General features: G+C 55.1%; 1 protein-coding gene across 3 annotated transcripts; it reads left to right on the top strand.

Moving 5' to 3' along the window:
- Positions 1–396: 396 nt before the first annotated feature.
- RAB36 (RAB36, member RAS oncogene family) lies at positions 397–20,899 on the top strand. Of its 3 annotated transcripts, XM_003280813.4 has the most exons (11): positions 397–618; positions 1,668–1,748; positions 5,118–5,209; positions 7,789–7,854; positions 8,356–8,457; positions 11,270–11,334; positions 13,287–13,338; positions 14,193–14,274; positions 14,459–14,549; positions 16,138–16,257; positions 16,762–20,899. In XM_003280813.4, the coding sequence occupies exons 1-11, from the start codon at positions 433–435 to the stop codon at positions 16,824–16,826; spliced, it is 1,002 nt and encodes a 333-aa protein (XP_003280861.2). In that variant the 5' UTR covers positions 397–432; the 3' UTR covers positions 16,827–20,899. The 3 variants fall into 3 exon arrangements, with proteins under 3 accessions (XP_003280861.2, XP_030671807.1, XP_030671806.1); XM_030815947.1 differs by lacking the exons at positions 7,789–7,854; positions 8,356–8,457 and having other exon boundaries at positions 433–618; XM_030815946.1 differs by lacking the exons at positions 13,287–13,338; positions 14,193–14,274; positions 14,459–14,549; positions 16,138–16,257; positions 16,762–20,899 and adding an exon at positions 11,882–12,584 and having other exon boundaries at positions 433–618.
- Positions 20,900–26,041: the final 5,142 nt, after the last annotated feature.

The raw sequence follows: 26,041 nt of genomic DNA, 5'->3' as shown, positions 1-26,041 counted from the left end.
AGTTAGATCGAAACTAGTTCAGAGGAAATCACTGACTCAGGTCAGCTTTTTATTAAGGAAATTAATTTTGTACCGTGAGTTCTAGAAGCCAGACGTATGATATTCAGACAGCACTGGATTCAGAACTATGCAGACTAAAGGTCAGTAGATGGTAGGCACGTCTATCTCTTGCAGCTGCAGGGTGCTTGACTCCAGTTAAACATCAATACTACATCAGGAGCTCTTATGCCATGACCGCCCCAACTCTCCCAGCCGAGGTGATCACCAGAACCCACCCAGAGCCCAGGCTCCGCCCCCGGGCCTCCAAGGCCCCGCCCGCCGCCCACCCATCCAGCACCGCCCTTGTTGTCATGGTGATCTCCGACTCTCCAGGGTGTCCAGGAGTCTCTCTGCTGCCAGCCCCGCCCAGACTCCAGGCAGGCTCTCGTTGCTATGGTGATCGCCGGTGCAAGCTGGATGCTTGGACGCGCCGCTGCCAGTCCAACGCAGACCCCGCCCACGACGTCGACGATTCGGGTAGCTCGCAGGTCCCGCGCGGCTCTCGTTGCCGTGGTGATCGCCGCAGCTGGCTCAGGCGGACCAGGCCGCGCGGAGCCCCAGCTTTCACAGCCATCGCTGGTGAGTCCGCTCGCCCACTCTGTCCGACCCTCCCGGTCACCCACCCCCGTGCTGGCACACCCCGAGGCCAGGGCCGCGAGGGCACAGCGTCCGCGCCCACTTCCCGCCCCTATAACTTGAAAGCGGCCTGCGGCCCCGGGGCGTCGTCATTTCCGGAGCGCAAACTCTGGGCCAGGCCCGCGCTGGTTGGGGAGGAGAGCCAGGTCAGATGCGGGAAGACAACCGGACTCCGCCAGGGCCACCCAGCCCAGCCGGGAGAGGAGCCCGGACAGAAAAAGGAGACAGAGGGGCTGTTGAGGAGGCTCGAGGAGTCAGAGCCCTGGTGAAGTGAGGGCTTTCAGGGAAAAGGCCTAGTTGGCTGAAAGTTAAGGCCCCCAGGCCTACCTAGAGCCTTCATCCTTTGCAGACTAGGAGCAGGAGACCCCTCCCCACTCTACTTCCACTGCCTGAGCTGTACCATGCCTCACAGCCCAGTAAGCTAAGCTCCGAGGGGAGCTCCTCCTTGGTAGACACCTGTCAAGGGGAGACCCAGGTCTTCTGACTCCCAGGCAGGGTGGGGCAGGCCTGGTTCCCCCATACCATGCTGCCTGCTGTATGCAGATTGAGAGAAATGGCCTCTGCCCCATATTCCTGACAGAGAGGGAAGCCTGGATCTGGTTTTATTTATAATTCTTGAGACAGGGTCTTACTCTATCACCCAGACTGGAGTGCAGTGGCACCTTCACGGTTCACTGCAGCCTTGACGTCCCAGGCTCAAGCATTCCTCCCACCTTCCTCCCAAGTAGCTGGGACTGCAGGCACAGGCCACCATGCCCTGCTAATTTTTTTTTTTTTTTTTAGAGACTGAGGTCTTACTTCGTTGCCCAGGCTGGTCTCAACCTCCTGGGCCCAAGTGATCCTCCCACCTTGGCCTCCCAAAGTGCTGGGATTACAGGCATGAGCCACTGTACCCAGCCTGGATCTGATAAAAAGTTAGGTGGAAACTCGTGGGTGAATCCCCAGGTATTTGCACAGCTCCTTAACTGTCTTTCTCCTGGTTGGGTCCACAGGACTCTGGAAGAATGAGGTCCTCCCTGACACCTTTGGGGCCCCCTGTGAGCCGTGACCGTGTCATCGCCAGCTTCCCTAAGGTAGGGAGTCATTACGTCTGCAGTGCTCTCCTGGCACTGCAGCCACATCAGCTCTCCCCACTCTACACTCATGCCTAGAAGTAAAGCAGGTGAATCAAGGAGGTCTGTCCATTGCCAGATTTACCTTGAGGAGCTGGGAGACTGGCCATTGACTGCCCAAGGTGGGACAGCAAGTTAATGGTGACACTGGGCAGCAATGTGGCCTGGAGGTTATAAGGGCTAGGATTTTGCAGCCAGACAGTCCTTGATGTGAGTCCTTCATTCTGATTCTGTCATTAAGCTGTGTGGCTGTGGGCAAACTACTCAAACTCTCAGAGCCACTGTTACATGGAGGTAATTCCTCTCATATTGGGTGCCTGACTCCTGGTATGCAGGAGCTCCCCTGCAGTCATGGTTGCTGTTGTTCTCATTATCATTGTTGTTATCAAAACAGCATTCCAGTTCCATGACCCCAAATCCAGGGCTCTCTCCCCTTGCCATTCTGCCTCTGTGAGCTTGCAAACTCACAGCTCTCTTGTGTCTGTATTAAAATCCAATATTAATTGCAGCAGGGAATACAAATTGAGTACAACCTCCATAGGGGGCAGTGGACAATATTTACCAATATGGCAGATGACCCTGCCCTCTGAGATCCAGCCATTCCGTTTCTCTTTTCTTTTTTTTTAGAGACAGGGTCTTGCTCTGTCACCCAGGCTGGAGTGCAATGGTGCCATCATAATTCACTCCTCTAACTCCTGGGCTGAAGCAATCCTCCTGCCTCAGCCTCCCTCAGCTAGGACCACAGGCATGTGCTACCATGCCTGGCTAATTTTTAATTTTTTTTATAGAGACAAAGTCTTGCTATGTTGCCCAGGCTGGTCTTGAACCCCTGGCCTCAAGAAGTCCTCCCACCCAGGCCTCTCAAAGCACTGGGATTATAGGTGTGAGCCACCACAACTGGCCTTGCTATTCCATTTCTAGGAATTTACTTGGCAGGTATTCTGGCATGGGTTTACAATGTGCATAAGGATCGGGGTTGGAGCAGTTTGTAAGAATAGAAGATAAGATACAACGTAAATATCCTGGGAGAGGAGACTGGTTAAACAAGTAATGCTTCCTGGCACAGACATGAGGAAGAATGAGGCAACCTCTTCAGGAGCTGACATGCAACGAGAGCCAAAGTAAACCGTTAAGTAAAAATGCAGGGCATGGAACAGAGTGCAGTAGAGTGTGCAGCACACTCCCGTGTGTGAAAACAAGGAGAGGGAGAAATGTCTGATTGTTTATATATGCAGAAAATATTTCTGGCAGGATATATAAGCCCCTACTCTCAGTGGTTGTCTCTGTGGCTTAGGACAGGTGCAGAGGGAGAGATCCTCTCCATGGAATGGCCTTTTGCATCTCGGATTCTGTGGCCAGGCTGGTGAGAAGGAGGTGACTCTAGATAGGTTTTGGGTATTTGGAGTATGTGGCCATTCCTCCTTCCCCCTTCTTTACCTTCCTCCCTAAGTTCCTTCTTCACACACCTACAGAGAAAGCCTTTGTGTCTCAGACCTGTGGACAATTCCCCATGGGTTTTCCATCTCAACAGAGGCTCAGGCAATTGTTCTCTCTGCAGAGCTTGACAGTGGTAACTAGGGATAACAGAGACTGGTCTTTCTTGAGTCAAAAGGAAGGAAAGTGTGATTGGCACAAAACAGTCCAGGTATCATGAGATGAAGAACCCCATTGGCAGAGCAGACGGTGAGGATCAGAGTTAAGGAGGGTTGCCTGACATCTCACAGCTGCGCCTGGTACCTCTGGGATTTGACCTGGCCGTGTCTGGCTCCAGAGCACCCTACCCCCGGGAAGCAGCTTAGGGAATCCGTCCTGGTTTCACAGGTGGCATTCTCCCCTCCTGCCCATAATAATCAGGGATCAAGGCCACTGCTGGTCAAGTTCATCCTGCACCCCAGGGCCCTGAGAAATTCAGTCAGGTTGGGCAGGGTCCTCAGACTGCTTGCCAGGCAAGTCCTTCCCTTTACGCCATGTGCCTCAGTTTCCCTGTCTCTGAAATCAGCTCACACTTCTTACCCTGCAGCCTTCATTATCACAGTCTTCCAGCCATCCTGTAATGACCATTGTGTCTGGGCCAGTCCCCAGCTTAAAGCTGTCATGGAAGCTGACAGAAAGAAGCAGCCAGCTTGTTCACGGTAGCTGCTGCTCTTCTGCAGGAAGGTAGACTATCAGGCTAAGCTGCTCACCTGCATTATTCAGTTACTCCTCAAACGACCACATGAAAAGGTGCTATTATGAGCATCCCTGTTTAACATTTGAGGAAACTGGAGCTCGATAAGGTACTGTAACTTGCCCTTTGCCAGTCTCCTTTCACCATCCCTGCTGCCTCAATCACAGCTGGAACTGAGAGGGCAGATGGGCCAGGCAGAGCCCGAATCCATGGCCAAGACACTGGGGCTGGGGGAGGGGAGCTGTGGATCCAAGCAGTGTTCAGAGGGACAGAGCAGGTGGCTGTGGCTGTGCAGGGGTGGGGGGCGGGGGCGGGACCATTGCCATACACGGATCACACCAACAGCCTCAATGGTGTCCTTCTCCCCACACCCTTGCCAGATTCTGTATTTAGCCTTGGCCAATCCAATGGCAAAAAATAATGGTCATCTTTAGTTTGTTTAATCTCATTTTTTTCTAATTACACACCAGGTGAGGGTGGGTGGGGTATGTGCAGTTTTTTCTGACCCTGAGGCCCATGCTCTTAAACCACTGCTCAGGTCTGCCTTCCAAGAAATGTGGATGACAGAAAGCACCTTCTAGGACATTTTCCAGGCACATGTATGCATGTTTTTAAAACAAAATATCATCAGAGATTCATAGAAGGTATGGATTAGAGACAGAGTCTCACTCTGTCACCCAAGTTGGAGTGCAGTGGCATGATCATAGCTCACTGCAGCCTCTGTCTCTTGAGCTGAAGCGATCCTTCCACCTCAGCCTCCTCAGTATCTAGGACCACAGGCATGCACTACTGCACCTGGCTAATTGGATCTTGGAGGATCTTGGCACCAAAAGAGCTCCACTCGTTTCGCCCTGAGAGGGCTGAGGCCCAGAACAGACAGAGGCCTGTCACATGCATGCAGCAAGGGGACTGCGGCTCCAGGTGAGACACAGATCTCCAAGTCCCTGCCTGGGCGCGCCCCTCTGGACTCACAAGGCCCCAGAGCCTCAAGGCTGAGGAAATAGAGGATACACATGACAGATGGGTCAGGGAAAGCTAATGATGCTGCCAGCTGTGAGGCCTAGGAAGGAAGGCTGGGAAGATCATCTCCCCTCACTGCTTGGCTACGGGGGCGGAGCCACAGCTTTGCAGGATGATGTGTCCATCTGTCTGTCTCTTTGCAGTGGTACACGCCGGAAGCCTGTTTGCAGCTCAGGGAGCACTTCCACAGGCAGGTCAGCGCTGCCTGCCAACGCAGGAACATGGGGACTGTCGGGTGAGCCTGTAGGGTGTGGGATGGGGGAGCAGGTGGCAGGAAGGAATGAGTGCATGAAGGCACGTGTGAAAGAATGAACAAATGAAACACACACATGAGGCTGGTGCAGCCCTGTACAGGCCTGAAGATGACTGGGGTTTTCTTTTTTTTTTTTTTTTTTTTTTGAGACGGATTCTCGCTCTGACGCCCAGGCTGGAGTGCAGTGGCACAATCTCAGCTCACTGCAAGCTCCGCCTCCCGGGTTCACGCCATTCTCCTGCCTCAGCTTCTCCGAGTAGCTGGGACTACAGGCGCTCGCCACCACGCCTGGCTAATTTTTTGTATTTTTAGTAGAGACGGGGTTTCACCGTGGTCTTGATCTCCTGACCTCGTGATCCGCCCGCCTCAGCCTCCCAAAGTGCTGGGATTACAAGCGTGAGCCACCGTGCCCGGCCTTCTTTTTTTTTTGAGACAGAGTCTCGCTCTGTCACCCAGGCTGGAGTGCAATGGCACAATCTCAGCTCACTGCAAGCTCCGCCTCCCTGGTTCACAGCATTCTCCTGCCTCAGCCTCCCGAGTAGCTGGGACTACAGGCGCCCACCACCATGCCCGGCTGATTTTTTGTATTTTTAGTAGGATGGGGTTTCGCCATGTTGGCTAGGTTAGTCTCATACTCCTGGTCTCAAGTGATCTGCCCACCTTGGCCTCCCAAAGTGCTGGGATTACAGGCGTGAGCCACTGTGCCCGGCCAGATGACTGGGGTTTTCATCTGGCTTCAGTTAACACACCTGCCATATGGAACGACTGTCCCTCTTCTTAGTCACGCAGGTGATTTTTCGGCCTGAGGTCTTGGCGCAAGTTCATTTCCTCTGTCTGGAATGTCTTTCCTAATCCCCTCGCTTCCCCTTCCCCTTCCCCTTCAGTTCTTAGCGTAAGTGTCAAGTCCTCTGGGAGCCTTCTCTGACCCCCCCATTACCCTTGCCCCTGGACTGGGGAGGGTACCCCTCCTGGGTGCTCTTGTGCCCCCAAGAACTTACCTCACAGAATTGCAGGCTGGATTCCTCACTAGACATAGCCCAAGAGGGCGAGGGCTATGTCTATCCTGTTCCTGCCGCGGCAGCTCCTGCCACCATCAGCACAGGGATTGTGAAATAGTCATTCCTTTTAACAAATAGGTACAAGGGCCTGCTTTTGCCCCTCTTCCTTAGGAGCTCACAGTCTGCTCAGGGAGTTGGCTGAGCGCACAGGGGTCACACAGGTGTGATGAGGCTGCCAGAGAGCGCAGCTAGAGGTTCCCAAACTGCAGAGTGGGTGAGGCAGAGCTGAGATCAGAATGGCCAAAGCGGCCGTGGTGATAGGATGAGAGTAATGGCGTCTGTTGGGGAATGCTGGTGCCATATCAGGTACTTCACGCAGGTGATCTCCCTGACCCCTTATGGCAGCACTGGAGGTGGAAACTGAGGATCAGAGGGCACCTGCTGCAAGACCTTGTCAGTACCTTTACTCATTCATAGGAGAAATGGAGTCAGAATGAAAGGGCCCTCTGGGAGCAGGGTAGACACAATCTCTGCTCTCACGGACCTGGTGAGGTGACCTGCAGCCCAGGTCACCACGTGACACAGTGGTGCCCTCTTGCTATCTGCAGGCAGAGGAAGTGCCTGTCAGATATTTACCCAAGTTGGTTGCTGTGACCATTTGGCTCCTTTGGGATGAGCTGCAAAAACTATTAAAGTGTTGTCAGCAGTCCTGGGAAGCTGGGACAATGGCACCTGTAGTCCCAGTTACTCAGGAGGCTGAGGTGGGAGGATCACTCAAGCCCAGGAGTTTGAGACTAGCCTGGCAATACAGCGAGACCCCGTCTCTAAAAAAAAATAGTCCAAGAAACGCCTCTGCACAGAGTGTAGGACACACAGAGGGTGAGGGTGGCGGCTGCTCTTGGGGAACAGTGACCCGCAGAGAGCGCAAGAACCTCAGAGCCAATTCGCCTCAAGCCACAGCCCAGATGCATAGAGCCTGAGCCCTGTTCAGGGTGTGCCCCTTGGCCTGTCGGACCCTTACAGATACCTCTAAGTGAGCAGGGCACGTTGGTGTCATGGTCAGGGAGTGCCTGCTTATAAGAGGCCAGAGCCCACACGGGCGCACAGCCCTGGGGGTGCCTAGGAGGGTGAGGGGCTGCCCATCCCTTGTTGCGGGTCTCCCTGCACGTGGACCCTGTGTCTGCACCCTCAGCACAGCTCCCCGACAGCATAGACGTGCCCACGGCTGTTGGTTGGTTACCACAGCCACACCCTGGCCTCCTGCCTCTGCCCCTCCACCTGTGACTTGGCCTCTTGTTATGCCCATTCCTAATTCTCAGGATGGGGACTTTGGCCAAATATGGTGAGGGGTGCAGCTCTAGGGGCAGCAGAGTCCCCAGCCTCTCCCATCTCCCCTCTGGGGACTGTGAAGGGGGAACACAGTGTCTCAGCAGGGTGGCCCATCCTGTGTCCAGGAGTGAGGGGTGTCTCACCAGCAGAGAGCTCAGGGAAGGAAGGGGCTGTGAGTGTCTGAAGACACCCTGGAAGGCACGCCCGAGGGCAACACGGCCATATTTCTCACAGGCTCAAACTCTCCAAGGTGGTGGTGGTTGGCGATCTCTACGTGGGGAAGACCAGCCTCATCCACAGGTACAAGGCTTCCTCTGCCCCGTTGGCCACCTCCCCCAGCACCAAGTTGTCATACCTTTGCCTGGGTGGCCCAGATAATATCAACATAGCGGAAACCATGTGGCTTCCAGGAACTGCTGGGCCTCAGCCTGCTGGGAGCCAGATGAGAGGGGGTGCAAGAAATCGGGGAGATGGCAGGGCTGGGCAGACAGTGTGGCATCCCAGGAGCCTGGTGCTTGTCAGACTGTCCCCCTGGGGCCACGGGCTCTCCCGTGCCCTCCCTGCAAATGGCTGCTCAGTTTCACTCAGTTTCTAACTCGCAGCTTGCCTTCCAAGCTCCTGCAGCCTCCCTTTCCCCACATTGTCCTTGCTGGCTGCCCTGTCCACCCATGGCCTGCGTGGACCATCACTTCCTGATGGGAAGTGGACCTTATTTGCCTAAAGACTTTCAGTGTTACAAGTGAAGCTTCCGGGCACATTTCTGTGAGTACACCCCTGTGACGACTTCCTCATGCCCCACAGGTTTTGCAAGAATGTTTTTGATCGAGACTACAAGGCCACCATTGGGGTGGACTTTGAAATTGAGCGCTTTGAGATTGCTGGGATTCCCTATAGCCTCCAGATGTAAGTCGCTGGCTCCCCCATGGCTCGTGGGTGGCTTCCTACGGGCACTTGAGAAAGGATTTGGGGAGTTCCTTCACTGTGTCCGTGTCAAGGAGGACTGGTCTAGACAAGCAGAGCCTGGGGGTGTTGTGTGACACTCAGCTTCCCGGCTCCCAGAGCCCCCACACGCTCTGTCAGTCCCAAGTTGTCTCATTTTGGTCATTGGCTCTGGGGAAGGTGCTCACAGCCTGACCTGCCCACTTGCCCATGACCTCCCCAATCCCCACCCCGCTCCTCTCGAGGCCCTGGCTCCAGTCCCTCCCTGACCTAGGCCTCCTGCGATCCCACTCACCAGGCCAGCAGGGTGGCCTTCCGCAGGTTGCTGCTGAGCTCTGAGCCTCTGTTCCCACCTGTAAAATGGGGTCAAATCTAGTCCCCGCGTGCCAGGCTTGGGCAAGGAGGGCTGAGATGGAGTCCACAGCACCCACATCCTTCCTCAGGTCTGAGGCACTCGTCTTCCTCCTCACACTGCAGCCTTCACTCCCTCTCCCCTGCCTCACTTTCCTTCCAGTTCTGTCTTTTTTTTTTTTTTTTTTTGAGACAGAGTCTTGCTCTGTCACCCAGGCTGGAGTGCAGTGGCACAATCTCGGCTCACTGCAACCTCCACTTCAAGCGATTCTCCTGCCTCAGCCTCCCAAGTAGGACAACAGGTGTGCGCCCCCACACCCAGCTAATTTATTTTTGTATTTTTAGTAGAGACGGAGTTTCACTACGTTGGCCAGGCTGATCTCAAACTCCTGACCTCAAGTGATCCACCCGCTTCAGCCTCCCAAAGTGCTGGGATTACAGGTGTGAGCCACCGTACCGGGCCCACTTCTGTTTGTCTTCCTTGCTAGGCCCTGGGAGTCTGACTCGCGATGGCCTCCACTGGCCTCAGCCCTTCCCTCTGCCTTCCCTCTGAGTAGCCCAGGGCTTACCCTCTCCCACCCCAGCTGGGCAGCTTCCCTCTGCCCCGGCACCTGGAGAATGCTGCAGGCCTGCCTGGGCTCAGGCCCTCACCTCTACTCTCCTGTGAGACCCTTCTGTGCTCCCCCACGTGGCTGGCCCTGCCCCCCATCTCCACTTGCCTGCTGGCATTCACCAAGCTCCTTCCTGGTGCGAGTTCGTTCCTCAATCCTCCATGCCCTGCCTGGACTGAGCCTTCAGATCCTGTGGATGTCAGCTCCTAACTCTGTCGAGATAGTGCCCCCTTCTTTCAGGACTTCCACAGCCCCAGCAAAGCCCTGGAGATGGAGGATAACAAATCTTGCCCAAGGGAGAGTACGGGTCAGTCAAGAGCAAAGGAGATTGGGAGAACTCAGGGCTGCAGGACTGAGGGATCCAGAGAGCTGAGAAGAACAAAGGGCTGGTGGGGGTAGCCCAGGTGGAGCCGGGAAAGACTGGCTGGGGGCTGGGCTCACCTGTGTGAACACAGGCCATATCTCATTAGAGGGCCCTGGACAAAAAAGGGACACTGTCCTGGCTCAGCCTCTTATTGTCTGACATTGAGGCCTTTGCCAGCCTCCCCACGGGCTCATCTCTAGGCCACCACCATCAGCTCCTCCCCCAGAGTCTTCAGAAATGAAAGAAAATTTGAATGAATTAATGAAAGAATGAAGCCCAAACCTTCTGTGTCATGCTGGATCACTTGAAAAAAATTCAGACCATAACCAGGCGCGGTGGCTCACACCTGTAATCCCAGCACTTTGGGAGGCCAAGGCGGGTGGATCACCTGAGGTCAGGAGTTCAAGACCAGCCTGACCAATATGGAGAAATCCCATCTCTACTAAAAATACAAAATTAGCCAGGCACAGTGGTGCATGCCTGTAATCCCAGCTACTTGGGAGGCTGAGGCAAGAGAATTGCTTGAACCTGGGAGGCAGAGGTTGCAGTGAGCCGAGATCATGCCATTGCACTCTAGCCTGGGCAATACGAGTGAAACTCCGCCTCAAAAAAAAAAAGAAAAAATTCAGACCATCGATGTCTTGTTTGTGACTTGTCTACTTTGGAGTTTACTGAGAAAAGTTCAATTTTGATCTGTTGACCTTAAAAAGCGATGGATTGAGGAAGAATTTTCAGACTCAGCCCTGCATAGTGACTACCTGCCTTGTTCTAAACCCAGGGCGGGTAGATCTCAGTAGGTCTCTTTCCCCTCTTCTAGACTGTGCCCATGGAAAACATCATTAATCAATTGTTGTACTCTTTTTCATGGAGCCAGGACTTAGCTTCTAATTTCTTCTCACTACTGTACTCCAGAGAGCTGCAGCTAACTGCTCAGACCCACCTGTTGCTCCCCTGTTAGGTATCCCCAACCCCTACTTTGGGACCTGCAGTGTGGAAGGTGAAGCAATGCCCCAGTCACACCCATCACCCAACCAAGTGGCAGAGCCACTGCTGGAGGCCCAGCCTGGAGCCCCAGTGCCATTCACAGAGCCTTCTCTACAAGTGGACTGCTCCATCTTCAGAGCAAGTCATGTCTTGGGCCGTATGTTCCATTTTAATGTCTCAGTCAGAAGGGAGTGAGCTGCAACTCCATCCATCCAGGCAGCAGAACAACTAATGCCACACACCCCCCTCCACTAGGAATGAGAGAAGTCCACTGGGGGCACCCTAGGAAGGGATCATAAGGAGCTGGGGGTAGGGACAGCTGGCTCACAACAGGCACTTCCTGAAGCCCATGCAGCTGGCACAGGCCCTTAGGGTCTCCCACCCATGGTCCCATAGCCTCTTGGCTCAAGACACTGTGATTGTGTAGCCTGACACCATTTCCCTTTCTTTCTCACCCACCTCACAGCTGGGACACAGCTGGGCAGGAGAAGTTCAAGTGCATCGCATCTGCCTACTACCGGGGCGCCCAGGGTGAGCAACATGCCACGTCGGGACTCTGAACCACGTGCAGCAGCGGGGTCCCTGCCGGGCTCCACAGTGGGAATCCCGAGTTCCCTGGACAAGCACCAGTTTTTTGTCCTCCAAGACCCACTGAGAAAACACCCAGGCCACTGCTTGGGAACAGGGAAGCTGCCTTCATCCCCAGGCCCTGCCTGACTTTGGCGATCACACCCTTTAAGGACCCTGTGGTAGTGGGTGCTGGCTTTAAGTCTCAGCCCCAGTTTCAGCTCATAAAGATGCTCAGAGATGAAAGTGCTTTTCCAGAGGCTCAGAGAAGGGCAGCACTGGACTCCAGGGGGAGGTGGGAGGAGTCTGGTCCTGTCTTAGCAGAGGGGGCTGGGCCAGGGAGGAGGAGTGAAAGGGGGACCACCGGAGGACTGCCAGGTCCCAGGTTGGGGCTAGCAGGGCCGGGTGCCCACCACTTCCATGGCCAAGGGCAGCCAGGTGGTGCTGGGCAGGGCTCACCGTCAGTAGGGGGTGGCAGCATAAGCTCCCGACGCCTACCCCACCTTCTCAGGAAGAAGACAGAAATGGATTTCAGTGGGAGATGTGAGAGAACCTCAAAAGTATCCAAAACCAGACTCAAATTATAAGGCACCGTTATGTCTACTCGGTAGTGGTGAAAAAGTTACAACATTTTCTTTTAGACTTAAAATAAGCAAAAATAGGAAACAAACCAGGCAGCCCTCAGTGCCCTGGCCGCATGGCCTTCTGCACCCTTCGCCTCTTCGGGCCTCTCTTCTCCAGAGGATGCTTCTCCCCTGGGAATAAGAGGAGCGAGGTGCCTGGCCCACCTCTACACATGGCAGCCTGGCTGCCGTCATCCCTATCCTCAGTTTCTCCCTTCCTTTCTCTTCCCATCTGCCTTGGGAGGGGCGCGGGTCTCCCTGTAGCCTTCAGCCAAGGTGCAGAGGAAGCCCCTGTCCGGCCCTGGTCACACCCCTGGGGGCAGTAGAGAGCATTTGCCTGGAATGTCCTCCACATGGGGCTCCCCTCAGGACCCCAACAGGCCCGGGGTGCGGCCAGTGATGAGAGGAGCTGACGGCCTGGGCTGCATCTCCCGGTTTTTTGCCCACTGGCTCCCCGGAAGTTGTTTCGCTAAAGCGGGTTGTTGCTAACCATTACTTACTGCCGTAGCTGCTGTTGGTTGAAAGTTGGCCCTGGACTAACAGCATTTTTTTTTTTTTTTTTTTTTTTTTGAGCCGGAGTCTCGCTTTATCGCCCAGACTGGAGTTCAGTGGCGCGATTTCGGCTCACTGCAAGCCCCGCCTCCCGCGTTCACACCATTCTCCTGCCTCAGCCTCCCGAGTAGCTGGGACTACAGGTGCCCGATACCACGCCGGGCTAATTTTTATTTTTTATTTTTTGTATTTTTAGTAGAGACGGGGTTTCACTGTGTTAGCCAGGATGGTCTTGATCTCCTGACTTTGTGATCCACCCGCCTCAGCCTCCCAAGTGCTGGGATTACAGGCGTGACCCACAGCACCTGGCTAACAGCTTTTTAAAACAGCTGCTCTTGTTTAATCCTCACAGCAACCCTGAGAGCTACAGGTCTCGTCCTCACCGTTTTACAGGTGGGAAAACTGAGGCTCTCAGCAGTTAAGGCCCTCACCTGAGCTCCCTTAGCTGTAAGTGGCAGAGGGTGTCTGACGCTAAAGCCCACGCGCTCGCTCCACGCCCACCTTGTTCTGCCTCCCTGGATCCCACGCTGAGGCTGGGCTGCCGGGTGCAGGCTGGAGGGTCCTGGTGGGGGACAGCCATGGGGTGTTTCCTCCTCAGCCTTCATTGTAGGAGGTTCCGGTGCTGAGTGCCTGGTGGGGGGGCTGCCCTGGCAGTTCCTTGGGAGCTGGGCACCTCCTGGGGAGCCCCCTTGCTCACCTCGCCTGGCACTGATTGGCTGTTGGCTTTTTCCGGGTGTCCAGTGATCATCACGGCCTTTGACCTCACTGACGTGCAGACCCTGGAGCATACCAGGTAAGTCTGGGCTCTGTGGCCCCTGCAGTCTCCCTGGGCTCAGGAAGCTGCCTGGAAGGGCTCCCAGACCCCGGCCAGTGGACCCTGACCCCATGGTGGGTGTGAGTGACCGGGGCCCCTTGTCAGAACCAGCTGTCCACGGACTACTTACTGTCCAGCTGCCTTTATCCCTCGAGATTTGTTCCCATTTATTCTGGAGGAGCCAGCACATGAGTGTGAGCCCAGCACAGCCACCCCCAGGCACGTGCTCAGAGGGGCCCCAGCCTGCTTTAATACGCTGCCTTTGCCATGTTGCAAGTCCAGATACTTTTTGAATGAGGTGCCCCATGTGTTCAGTTCACTCTGGGCCCTGAAAACTGTATAGCCAGTCTTTGAAGGGACATGAATTTGGCACTTGCAGTCTTGAGAAGAGAGAATTGGCAATGTGACCCATTCGGGAGGCTATCCTACTTCTGCTGGGAATCGGCCAGCTACTAGAGCAAAGCCCTCTCGCCTTACCTTGGTCTGGGGCATTCACACCCAGCATCCTCCAAACCCCGTGAGGGAGGCGGGGGTGATGGTTCTAGTTGATAAACGTGCAGGACTCACGCAAGGTCTCACCGGGAGAGGCCAGAGGTGGGGCCTGGAGGGGTCTTCACCACCTCCAGCCAGTGCTCTGGTATTCCCACCCCTTTGGGTCCAGCCAGCGCCCTTCTGGCTGGAGGTGCAGCATCCTGCTCAGCCAGCGTGAGCCAGGAAGCCTCGTCCCTCCCAGCCCAGCACCCCAGCCCTGGGGAGGTCCCAAGTGTGCCCTCTGACCCTATTTGGGGTGGGAGGATGGGTGAATCTCTCAGCCTCTCTCCCTTGCACTCCAGGCAGTGGTTGGAGGATGCTCTGAGGGAGAATGAGGCAGGCTCCTGCTTCATCTTCCTCGTGGGAACCAAGAAGGACCTTCTGGTGAGCAGAGTAGCACTGGAGGTCTGGGTGGCCCTCAGGAAAATGCCTCCCCTTGCAGCCCTCACTGGAGGAGCGGTGGGGAGGGAGGGAAGCAGCACAGTGGGAAGCAGGCAGCTGCCTATCCCCCTGGGCCTCCCTGCAGGAGAGCCCGGGATGCTGGGTCAACAAAGGCTGTTTCTCCCAGTCAGGGGCCGCGTGTGAGCAGGCTGAAGCAGAGGCTGTGCACCTGGCCAAGGAGATGCAGGCTGAGTACTGGTCGGTGTCAGCCAAGACCGGTGAGTGGGCCAGGGCTGTCGCCATGGTGGGGCAGAGCCCTGCTCTCGGGCCAGTCCCGTGGGGCCTGCCATGCAGCATTTCCCTCTACAGCCAGCTGTCTATTCCCTCTGTGGCCCTGGTGCACACTGGCATCACAGCCCTGCTGTGCTGGTGCCTGGCAGCACCTTTCATTGCCTAACAGGAGCTGCGTCATCTCTAGAAGGAGGCTGGGAGGCCTGCCCCATGGATGGGGGAATAGTGACCCCAACCCTGTGTCATGCCGTGCTGGCCTGTTCTCCAAGGCAACCCCATAACTACTCATGAGGCAGGTTCCATTTTATTCCTGTGAAGTAACTTCCAGGGCCACAGGGTGGCAGGGCCAGGATCCAAACACACCGTCACCTGTAACCACTGCACTGTCCCTGCCCCCGGCATGTGACATCACCTGGCATAGAGAAGGGCCCAGTGACAGGAGCTCCCACCCCTTCCCAGTATCACTGTGGCTCACAGACCCCAGCTTTCACTGAACCCACTCCCCACCGGGTCTACCCCTGGCCATACTGGGCCCCCAGCCCAAGGCAAGATGCCCAGCATCTTTGAGCTTCCGTCTCTTCATCTGGGAAGCAGGTGATGCCATCCATCTCCCTTTTTTGTGAAAAAACGTTTTAAATTACAAAAGCCATGTGTATTTACTGAGGAAAACAGAAAATCCAAAGACACAAAGAGCAGATGGAAAACACAGGTTGTTGGGGGGAAAAAATGAAGTCATACACAGGGCCTGGCACATAATAGGCCCCCAAGGCTCTGGGGACTCAGCAATTGGGCCCAGTAGTCTTTACCCTGTGTAAGAGGGGACAGCAGCTATCTAGTCGGAGACTGGGTGAGCACTGAGGGTTGGCGTCACAAGTAGAAGCGCCACTTCCAGCCCAGCGCAAACAACTGGCAGTGTCTTCCACTGCTCCTTCCCAACAGTGAGAACTGCTCTGTGAGAACCCTTCCTCCTTTATCAGAGTAACAGTGAGTTCACCAACAGCTCGCTATGGACCAAGCAGGACTGCCCTACGTGGTTGTGCAGGTTGCCGGCTGCACAAGGGCAGTGTGTGTGTTAAGGGCTGGAAACGGGCCTGCTCTCTGATGGGCAGCCACCTCTACCTGGAGGAGGATGCATAAAGGCTCCATGTGGGGGCTGACAGCATATCAATCCTCACAGCCCCACCGGACAGGTATGGAAAGTGACAGGAAGGCAGGCACACATCTGTCCTGAGTTCCACATCTTCCAACACTTGGGCCATAGTAGCATCTGATTGGAAGAGAAGATGCTGGGAAGCAAAGGCTCAGAAGTTTGAGGGAGTGGCCCAAGCAGGCAGTGGGGTGGGAGTGGGGAGGCTGGAGCCAGGTGGGAGGCCAGGCCGGTGGACCCTGCCCCTGGCACTATGTTGCCTGCGTGAGTGGGTGGGGCTGTGCCCTCCTGGGGTCACTTACTGTCAGGGTGCTCTAGAAAGGGCTACGTGCCAACCTGAGGGTGGGCTGGCCTGGCTTTCACACCCAGATGCATTAAGGGGCAAGGAGAAACACTGATGAGGTCCCGGCTGTCTTCTGGGCCCACAGGCGAGAATGTGAAGGCATTCTTCAGCCGCGTAGCTGCCCTGGCATTCGAGCAGTCGGTGCTACAGGACCTGGAGAGGCGGAGCAGTGCCCGGCTCCAGGTCGGCGAGGGAGACCTAATCCGTGAGTATAGGTGTGGCTGGGTTGGACTGGGGAGCAGGCTGGAGGCCTAAAATCCACGTGCGCCATCCTCTTGTCTCCTGAGACCTCGCCATTTCCTGAACTTGTGGCCCTCTCCTGTCCTTTGACCCTCCTCTCGGGGCATCACTGCAGCCTCAGGCCTGTAGCCCCCCTGATTCCACCTGCCAGGTCAGACACCCTCCCTAGCCCTCCCTGTTCTGACACATGGACCTCATGGGGATCCATGAGGCCCTCATAGCCCAGGCTGGGCGTCCCAGGCTCTGCAGATGTGTCCTGGCCCCGGCTCTCCCAGTCTGCACCTTTGTCCACTCTGTTCCAGTGCCTGGAATGCCCTCGGCCTCTTGGCTTGTGTCATGTCATTCAGGCCTTGAACAGCAGGCCCAGGAGCTTCACCTCACAGCTCTGACTGTCAGGGCCGGCATCCCCTGCCCAGTGTCAGCTACAGGATTCTTGGTTGATGCTAAATTACTTCTCCCCTCCTTACAGAAATGGAAGGCAGTCCGCCTGAGACCCAGGAGATCAAGAGGCCCTCCAGCCTGGGCTGCTGCTAGCTGGGGCCTGCGTGGAAGGCCTGCGCTCCCTGCACGCACACGGACAGGAACTTCCGTGACTGCGGAGCGGAGACTGGAGCCCAAGCTCTGCAGCGTGTTGCCCTCAAGCTGTAGGCCCGTGTTCCAGTCCTTCCACCCACCCACCAGGCTCAGCTCCAGGGCACAGTCACTTCTCTGTTGCAGGTTGGGCGCTAGAAAAGGCCCCCACTGGCTGCCTGGGAGTCCCACACCGCTGGGCCAGTGTAGGCACTGTGGTGATCCCCTGAAAGGCCAGTCCATTTGCAGGGTCATCAGACAGTCACCTTTGGCCTCAAGAGGCCTCAGAACTGCAAACTCCTGTGCCGGTCTATACCCCTCGGCCATGGCCCACATCAGCAGTCAACTCTGCACTCTTTCCCAGCGATTTTGGATGTGTCCCCCAGGATTCATCACAGTGTTCCAGGCAACCTGGACTTGTCACAGTCAGCACCTGAGGGAGAGGCCACCTGCCATTCCCCCTGGGAGTTTTCTGTTGTCAGCAGGACTACAGTTCTGGGTCTCAGAGCTTCAGGCCTCACTATCCTTCTGCCCCAGATGCTCAAGGTTCCTGGGCAGACCAGCACCTCTGGAGGACAATGGACAAAAGGTCTCTTAGACCTGTTCTGGCTGAAGGGTTGTCTCTGGCACCTCTGAGATCGCTAGGTCCTGCCCTCCTGGTCAGCAGGCCAGGATGTGCAGAACAACCACTCAGGCCTTTCTGGCCCACCTGGACAGTGCATTTGCCTGTGTGTTGCGGGAGGAAGGCTGCACAGCTGCCCTAGGGTAACTCACTCTGCAGCCCTTGAACGTGGCACTGCCCTCCTCTGGCACTCGTGCTGGGCCTGTGCCCACTGCTGCCTCTCCATGCCTCTCTCATTGGCCTACACATCTCTTAGGACCTTTGTAATGGTGTCCATGCATCTTTGGAGGACTTCAGAGGCCCTGCCAAGTCTAGCATGTTCCCGTCTCCAACACCGCCTCCAGCACACGCAGAGCAGGCAGAAATACCCCACACATTCCCCAGCCTCTGCCCAGTATGCTCATCCACGGGGTCTTCTCACTGCTATGAACCAGCCCCACAGTCCCAGGCTCCTGTTGCCTGGCTGTGCCCACTCATCCCACCCATCTCGTGCTGTTGCTTCCTGTAGATGGTGAGCACCTTGCGGGCAGCCTTCTGATCAGTGCCATTCTCCTAGGGCCTGGCACACTGCAGCTGCCCTGTAAATGTTCAGCTCAGTGATTGCCAAGTACCAGTTAGGGAAGAACACTGGCATATTTTTCTATTCATTCCCCCTTCATATTTTTTGTACTTTTTTATATAAATGACTTTTTTTTTTTTTTGCAATGGAGTTTCACCCTTGTTGCCCAGGCTGGAGTGCAATGGTGTGCGTGATCTTGGCTCACTGCAACCTCTGCCTCCCAGGTTCAAGCGATTCTCCTGCCTCAGCCTCCCAAGTAGCTGGGATTACAGGCATGTACCACCACGACCAGCTAATTTTGTATTTTTAGTAGAGATGGGGTTTCACTATGTTGGTCAGGCTGCTCTCCTGACCTCAGGTGACCTGCCCACCTCAGTCTCGCAAAGCACTGGGATTACAAGGGTGAGCCACTGCACCCGGCCGTAAATTATTCATTTTTATTTATTTTTTGGGGGGGCAGGGGGGATGGAGTCTCTCTGTCGCCCAGGCTGGAGTGCAATGGCATGATCTCAGCTCACTGCAAGCTCCCCCTTCCGGGTTCATGCCGTTCTCCTGCCTCAGCCTCCCGAGTAGCTGGGACTACAGGCAGGTACAACCACGCCCAGCTAATTTTTTATATTTTTAGTAGAGACAGGTTTCACCGTGTTAGCCAGGATGGTCTCGATGATCTGACCTCGTGATCTGCCTGCCTCGGCCTCCCAAAGTGCTGGGATTACAGGCGTGAGCCACCGCATCCAGCCTCCATAAATGACTTTTAAAGGGGTTGTATGTTTAGTGTGAACAAAGACAGTACAAAGCATATAAAATACAAGGTGGAAGCCCCCCCGCCACATTGGCTGCACCCCTGAAGTGTCTCCAGCAGAACACAGAGATGAATGGAAGGACATACAGATGGACAGAGAGCAGGAAAGACTGTTAGCTCTGCTAACAGTCGGGACTATTTCTTCTGGACTCTGCGCCTTTGCCTGCACAGCCAGTGTTGATGGCTTGTTTGTTGTTTTCACCAGAGTGAGCTCCTTCTGGACATACTGCCTGGCAGCCTGCCTTCCTAGGGAGCTGGCACCAAGCCCTCTCCCTGATGGCACACGAGAAGCCTCCTTCCTGTAGCAGCGCCCAGTTTTCCTTCACATGGATGGAATGTAGTTCATTTGACCCTCCCCATCCACGGGCCATCCGGCTTGTGTCCAGCTTTTAGCTCTTACCAATGGTGCTGCAGTGGCCATTCTTGCAGTTATAGCTTTGCGTACTCAGGAAGGCCCTTCTCCGGACTGTGGCCCCCAGCCTGGTCCACTAAGTGCAGCCTGTGGTCGGGCAGACAGCACTGGGGTCCATTAGGAAGACCACGTTTGCTGGGCATAAGCTTCACAGGATGGGAGAACCTGCCCATGGTGGACTATCGTTCTCCACAGCTCCCTTCCCTTGCCCCTTCGGGCCTCCAGGATGTGTTTGCAGGGGTGGGTGTGGTGTCCAGCTGTTACCAGCTTCTGAGCTAGAGCTGCACTGCCTCACGTATACCCCCACCTCTGTAAATGGTCCTTGATTAAATCCTCCTGCTATTATCTCCTGCAATGTGCCAGCTGATTCCCGCACACTCTGACTGACACAGTTGTGGCCTCTCCAACTTTGATATTCGGCCTGGGAGGACAGAAGACTAAGGTCGCCAGGGAAACGCAAGGGGCTCAGTTGACCCCCCACCCCAGGCTGATGCTGCATCTTCTCGGTCAGAATTGCTTCAGGGTGGTTTGCGCACCCTCACTTTGATGATTTAATGAAGACATTTCCTTCATTCCCGGCATCAGGTAGTAAGTTTCCTGGGCAGAGGCACTTTCTGTTGGTCTGGTCCTGCGGGCCCAGGCAAGCAGCCCCCTGCAGCCAAGGCATGGCAATGACCACAGTGACCACATCCAAGTGCTGCCGAAACGCCTTTTTCCTCTTCCCTGTTTCCCTGGACCCTTTGCTGCTTTCTGTCCGTCTGTGTGTCCTTCTATTCATCTGTCTCTTCTGCTGGAGACACGTACCTGAAGCAGGTCCTCTCCTGTCACTTCCTGGCTCCCCAGGGCTAGGTCCCAAGGTGCTCTCGCTGTGGCATTCAAGGCTCCTCACCACCCAGCCCACCCCACCCCCACAGGCCCCTGTGCTCCAGTTTCATCCCTGGTCACAATGCAGTCTTTGCAGATGCCAGGCCCCTCTTCTGTGCCCAACAGCTGGGACACCCCCACTCCCAGAGAGACCTTTGTGGACACCCCCACAGCTCTCGCAGCACTTGATACCTTGTGATTGGTCACATCTGGGCTTTCTCCCCCACCCATCTGTGGAACCCCAAGGGCCAGGACAGTGACCTCATCACCTCTACTGTCTCCCCTAGCACCTCTGGGAGGAAGGGCCCACAGTAGGTGCTCAATAGATGTGTAAAGAAGGCAGGGAAGCAAGAAGGTTGCTCAAACAAGACCATGTTCCCAGCAGACAGATTGCACTCTGACCCAAGATGCCACCACACGAAACTTAGACCTGCCTGGGGAACAGTCCTGTGCTTGGCTCTCCTTGGTGGCCAGGGACAGTTGTGCCTCATCCCTCACTTGCAAACCCCAGTCCTGTCTGACCCAGAGACCCTCACAGGGCATCAGCCAGTGAAGGCGGTTTGGGACTGGAGGATATGTTCTGATCTTGGGAAGAGCTTGGTAGGAGCCAGCCACAGAAAGTTTCAGGGCAGAACTGAACAGGTCTCGGGAAGGACACTTCATGCCAGCTAGAGAGGCTCTGGGCACAGGAAAGAATTGGACTTGGGGCAGAAAAACGTTTGTGCTATTTAGTACTATGTAACAAATCACTCCAAAACTTCATTGCTTAAAGCAACAAGCATGTATTATTTCTCATGATTCTATGATTTGACCAGCTATTTTCTGCTCCCTGCTTGGTGGCTGGGCCACTAGGATGACTCTCCCAGAGTCCAAAATGGCCTCCCTCATATGAGTGGTAGGTGGTGTGGCTCAGCCTGAATGCTTGGCAGGGCCTTGCCACATGGCAGCTTGGGCTTCCTCACAGTGTGGTGGCTGGTTTCTAAGAAGGACTGTTTCCAGGCCGGGCACAGTGGCTCACGCCTGTAATCCCAGCACTTTGGGAGGCCAAGGCGGGCCGATCACGAGGTCAGGAGATAGAGACCATCCTGGCTAACACAGTGAAACCCTGTCTCTACTAAAAATACAAAAAAATTAGCCAGGCATGGTGGCACGCGCCTGTAGTCCCAGCTCCTTGGGAGGCTGAGGCAGGAGAATCACTTGAACCTGGGAGGCGGAAGTTGCAGTGAGCTATCGCGCCACTGCATTCCAGCCTGGGTGATGGAGTGAGACTCTGTCTTTAAAAAAAAAAAAAAAAACAGAAGGAGTGTTTCCAGAGACAAGCCCCAATGTATAAGTGCTTATCAAGCCTCTGTTTGCATCACACTTGCTATATTTGGCCAAAATGGGGCATTTTGGGCAAATGTCCAAAGCCCAGAGTCAGTGTGGGAGGGGACTTCATAAGGGTGTGAAGAACTGGAGGTCTGATGCATTGGGGGCCAATATGGGGGGGGGGTGCAATACAGGGAACTAAGGGAGAGAGTGAGAAGATGAAGGGCTGTGTCCCAGTGTCTGCTCCTTTTTTGTCCTGAGGCAAGGCAAGGGCTTTCTCCCTACGCAACAGCTCCTTACCCTGACCTTTGCCAATGAACTCAGCATAGAGGTGCTTCCTCAAGAAAGCCTGCTTTGGCCTCTCCAGCTGGGTCAGGTTGCCCTTGATCCCTATCCTGGTTTCTTTTGAGGCATCCTGATTTACAATTCCCTTACCGTCCTAGTGGCCTTGGTGGCCTGCCTTGTTCACTGCTGCGTCCCCAGCACCAGCCTACTAAGTAAGCCTCAGAATGAGTGCCTGGCTAGTCTCACAGTGCAGCCTCACACGATGTTGTTAACAACTGGTGCTCTACACCTTGGATCCCAAGAGGGTGAGGCCAGAGACCAGGTCACCCCTGACCCCAGCAGGCACCACCACCCACCATCCACCACCACTTGCAGTGGAAATTCTGACCCACTGTTCCCCAAAGCAGAAGTCATCCAGGAGTGGGGTGCCTCCTGGGGGAGTAGCAAGAGCCCACATTTATGGAGCATGCTCTTTGTGCCAGCCCTGTATGCAGTGAGGTGCTCTGGAAGCTCGTTTAACCACAGCAATGCTGTGGGCTCACTACCACCCCCACCCTGCCCCTGCCTGACAGGTGGGGAGACTGAGGTGCAGACAGCTGAAAAGATGGGACACACCTGAGCACCTTCTCCTCCTCTGAACTCCTGGTCCCTCCCCTGCCTCTGCTGCCAACCCCATTTGGAGTCTAATCCCAGTGGGAATCTTCTCCAAGTGCCCTCACCCCTGGGGCTCAATGTCCCTCAGTCAGTTGCCCCAGCACACTGCCACCCAGGGTTGAACCCCTAAAGGAGTTTATTCGCATGGCCCCAACCGAGCTCAGCCCTCCTCAGGGTCCCCCAGCTGAGCCTTACCCTTCACTGCCGCTCCCTGCACCCTCACAATGTGAGTCTATGATTCTGTCCTTCCCAGCATGGTGGGAGAGGACACCAGCAGCCATGGTGACAGAGGCTCCACAGGGACCGGAGCAAGGCAATTGCTCTCAGTGTACTTCAACCCTGTGCCCTGGGTGCCTGCCTGCCTCCCCCTCCTCCCAGCCCTGCTACAGGCCTCTGGAGGGGAGGAGGCCAGCAGGATCCATTCGACTCACATTTCAGCCTGGGGGATGGAATGGACCACTGCCAGATAAACCACTCTCTGGAGGGATGCAGGGCATCTTAACCCAGGAGAACTCAGGTCACCTACAATCTAGGTAGCTGAATACTGAAATGGACAGAGGATCGGTTAAATTGACACATTCACTCATTCATTGACTCTTTTTTAATTTAAATTCTTTTTCTTTTTTTCTTTTTTTTTTTTTTAAGGCAACATAGCCAGGGTCTCGCTGTGTTGCCTGGGCTGGCCTCAAACTCCCAGTCTCAAGCAATCCTCCTGTCTCAGCCTTCTGAGTAGCTGGGACTACAGGTGCACTACTGCACCTGGCTTCATTGACTAATTCTCATTTTTTTTTTTTTGAGATGAGGTCTCGCATTGTTGCCCAGGCTGGAGTGCAATGGCGTGATCATAGCTCAGTGCAGCCTCAACTTTCCATCATCAAGCAATCCTCCCACCCCAGCCTCCCAAGTTGTTGGGACTACAGGAATGAGCCAGCATGCCCAGCTAATTTTTAATTTTTTTTTAATTTCACAGAGATAGGGTCTTACTGTGTTGCCCAGGCTGCACTAATTCTTACTCGTTCATGCATTCAGCTTTCCTGGAGCCCCCTTTCTGGCCCAGCCTTTGCATTCTCCCATTCACTCCTTCCACAGCCCACACGGCAGATGCCAGCCCGACCCCATTTTCACAGGTGAGCCAGGCTTGGCATGGGGCATAAGCCCTGGGTCCACACAGGCAGGGCTAGATTGGGAGGCAGCTCCCTCCAGCTCTTGGAGTTCTGGGCCCCTGGGGATGCTGGCAGGTAGCCAAGGAATCCCAGGCTTGGAGGGGACTGCAGAGGGACACAGCAACCAAGGGAGCCCAGGGCAAGGATGAGAGAAGACATGTAGGGGGTTTCAGAGGAAGAAAGTCACAGCACAGAGAGGGACCCCTCCTCTCCTGAGGGAGAAGCAGCTCCTGGAGACGGGGTGGACCCTGGGCACCCCCCCCATCCCCCCCCCACACAGACACCTGCCACTTCAGGCACTGTGTGAGATGCAATGCCCTCCCAGCAGTTCCCAGGCTCCTCTGCCATCTGCTGTGGACTACCAATGTCATCTCCCATATGTCAGCCTTTCCCTGAAGGAAACTGATGAGCAGCCAGGATGTGTGACTGTCACATGCTCCTTCCAGGCAACACAGACCCTTCCTGGCCTCCTCCCCTTTGTCCAGGCACCCCCTCAGTATTCAGGGCCACTAGCCAGTGTCTGAGCCTGGGCCCCAGGCAGGGGAGGGAGCAGGCATGGGACTCCTGTCCCTGGGCACTGTCAGCAGGCTCACCCCTTGTCTTCTGGGACACATGGTGGGTGGTCTGGGAGGCAAACCAGGCCTGGGCTCCCTCTTCCCTGACAGGTGGTTGGCACCACTAGCCTGAGGGTGCTCTGGGCCTCTGCCCACTGGAAGCCACAGCCTGGATCAACTCACTGGCCCTGTCTTCGGGAACAAGCTCATCTTGTCCCAGCAATTTTGCCTCCTGTGAAGGCTGCCAACGGTGGCCAGGAGATCCGCTGGGATTCTCCTGGCTGCAGGGACCTCATCAATAATTGATTCTGCAGAAGGCAGTGGAGTTCCTGAGGAGGGGCCCAGGTCTGGAAGGGAAGGCTCACAGCCCCAGTCACTCAGAACCTGTGACCAGCAGCTCCACAAGGGCTCGCTTCTCACCGGACAAAGATGGCCCTCAGATCTTTGCTCCGCACTCTGGCTGGGGGCAGGGATAAAGGACAGCTGTATTGATGGCCCAGTTTTCTGATCTTGCCCCCAGCTCCCTAGGGTTGACAGATGACAGATGATGGATGATAGATGATGGATGGTGGTCACATGGCCACATCCTGCTTGAAGGGAGCCCTCCTCTGGCTTCCAGCCTCCCAAGTGGGTGGGGACAGGGGTGGAGACAGGGTGGAAAAGGAGCAAGAAAGAATAAAAGCTCACGCAGGCTTTTAATTCGGGCTTATGAAGATCTGAGGGCAGAAAGCCCAGCCATCTACAATGTCTTGCCTGATGGTACAAATGGTTAAAAGTACTGATTGTGACTCAGGAGGTTGGACTCAAGTCTGGGCCCCCAGTTATTGCTGTGTGACTTGGTGGGGGTCACTCTGTGAGCCCCTTTCCCTGCCTCTTGTTGGGGTAACGGCTGGGGAGGTGGAAAGAAATCACGCTGAGGGACCTCAGTTCCAGGCTGGGCCCCTGGTGAGGGCTGGTTGGATAGCACCCCTGAAGACTGTGTGACCCTCATGAGCAGAGCCATCGCACCCACCCACATGGGGCCTTTGGGTGAATTAGAAAAAGGCACCTTGGCTGGGTGCAGTGGTGCACACCTGTAATTCCGGCACTTTGGGAGGTGGAGGTGGGCGGATCGCTTGAGCTCAAGAGTTCGAGAACAGGGCAACATGGCGAAACTCTGTCTCTACAAAAACTATAAAAATTAGCTGGGCATGGTGGTGTGTGCCTATAGTCCCAGCTACTTGTGGGGCTGAGGTGGAAGGATCGCTTGGGCCCAGGAGCTTGAGACTGCAGTGAGCTGAGATTGTGCCACTGAACTCCTGCCTAAGCAACTGAACAAGACCCTTTAAAAAAAAAAAAAACAAAAAAAACAGCGAAAAAAGAAAAAGGCACCTGTGCAGTTCCCCAAAAAGTAAAACATAGAATTGCCACATGACATGGCCCAGAAATATACCGTCCCTAGGTATATCCTCCGAAGAACTGAAAGCAGACTCAAACAAGTACATTGCCTTAGTGGGGGCCTGCCATAGTCTAGGTGGTTTTTAAAACAACAGAAATTTATTTCTCACAGTCCCGGAGGCTGGAAGTTCCAGATCAGGGTGTCAACACGGTTTGATTCTGGCAAGGGCCCTTTTCTAGGTCACAAACTGTAGAATTCTCACTGTATCCTCACATAGCAAAAAGAATTTGAGAGCGCTCTTCAGGGTTCCTTTTATAAGGCCACTAATCCCGGCCAGGCACAGTGGCTCACACCTGTAATCCTAGCACTTTGGCAGGCCGAGGCAGGCAGATTGCCTGAGCTCAGGAGTTTGAGAGAAGCTTGGGCAACATGGTGAAATCCCATCTCTACTAAAATACAGAAAAAAAAAAAATTAGCTGGGCGTGGTGGCATGTGCCTGTAGTCCCAGCTACTCGGGAGGCTGAGGCAGAATTGCTTGAACCCGGGAGGTGGAGGTTGCAGTGAGCTGAGATCATGCC

This window comes from Nomascus leucogenys, chromosome 7b (assembly GCF_006542625.1).
Source record: "Nomascus leucogenys isolate Asia chromosome 7b, Asia_NLE_v1, whole genome shotgun sequence".
NCBI classification, from domain to species: Eukaryota; Metazoa; Chordata; class Mammalia; order Primates; family Hylobatidae; genus Nomascus; species Nomascus leucogenys.
Note: the sequence above shows the minus strand (reverse complement) of the source record. Positions and strands in the feature narration are given on the sequence as shown.

Excerpts from the sequence above, each read along its gene's own strand:
- RAB36 (XM_003280813.4), top strand. The coding sequence starts at position 433 with ATGGTGATCGCCGGTGCAAGCTGGATGCTTGGACGCGCCGCTGCCAGT. Across the intron at positions 11,335-13,286 it reads CTACTACCGGGGCGCCCAGG|TGATCATCACGGCCTTTGAC; the intron begins GTGAGCAACATG and ends CCGGGTGTCCAG. Across the intron at positions 13,339-14,192 it reads CAGACCCTGGAGCATACCAG|GCAGTGGTTGGAGGATGCTC; the intron begins GTAAGTCTGGGC and ends CTTGCACTCCAG.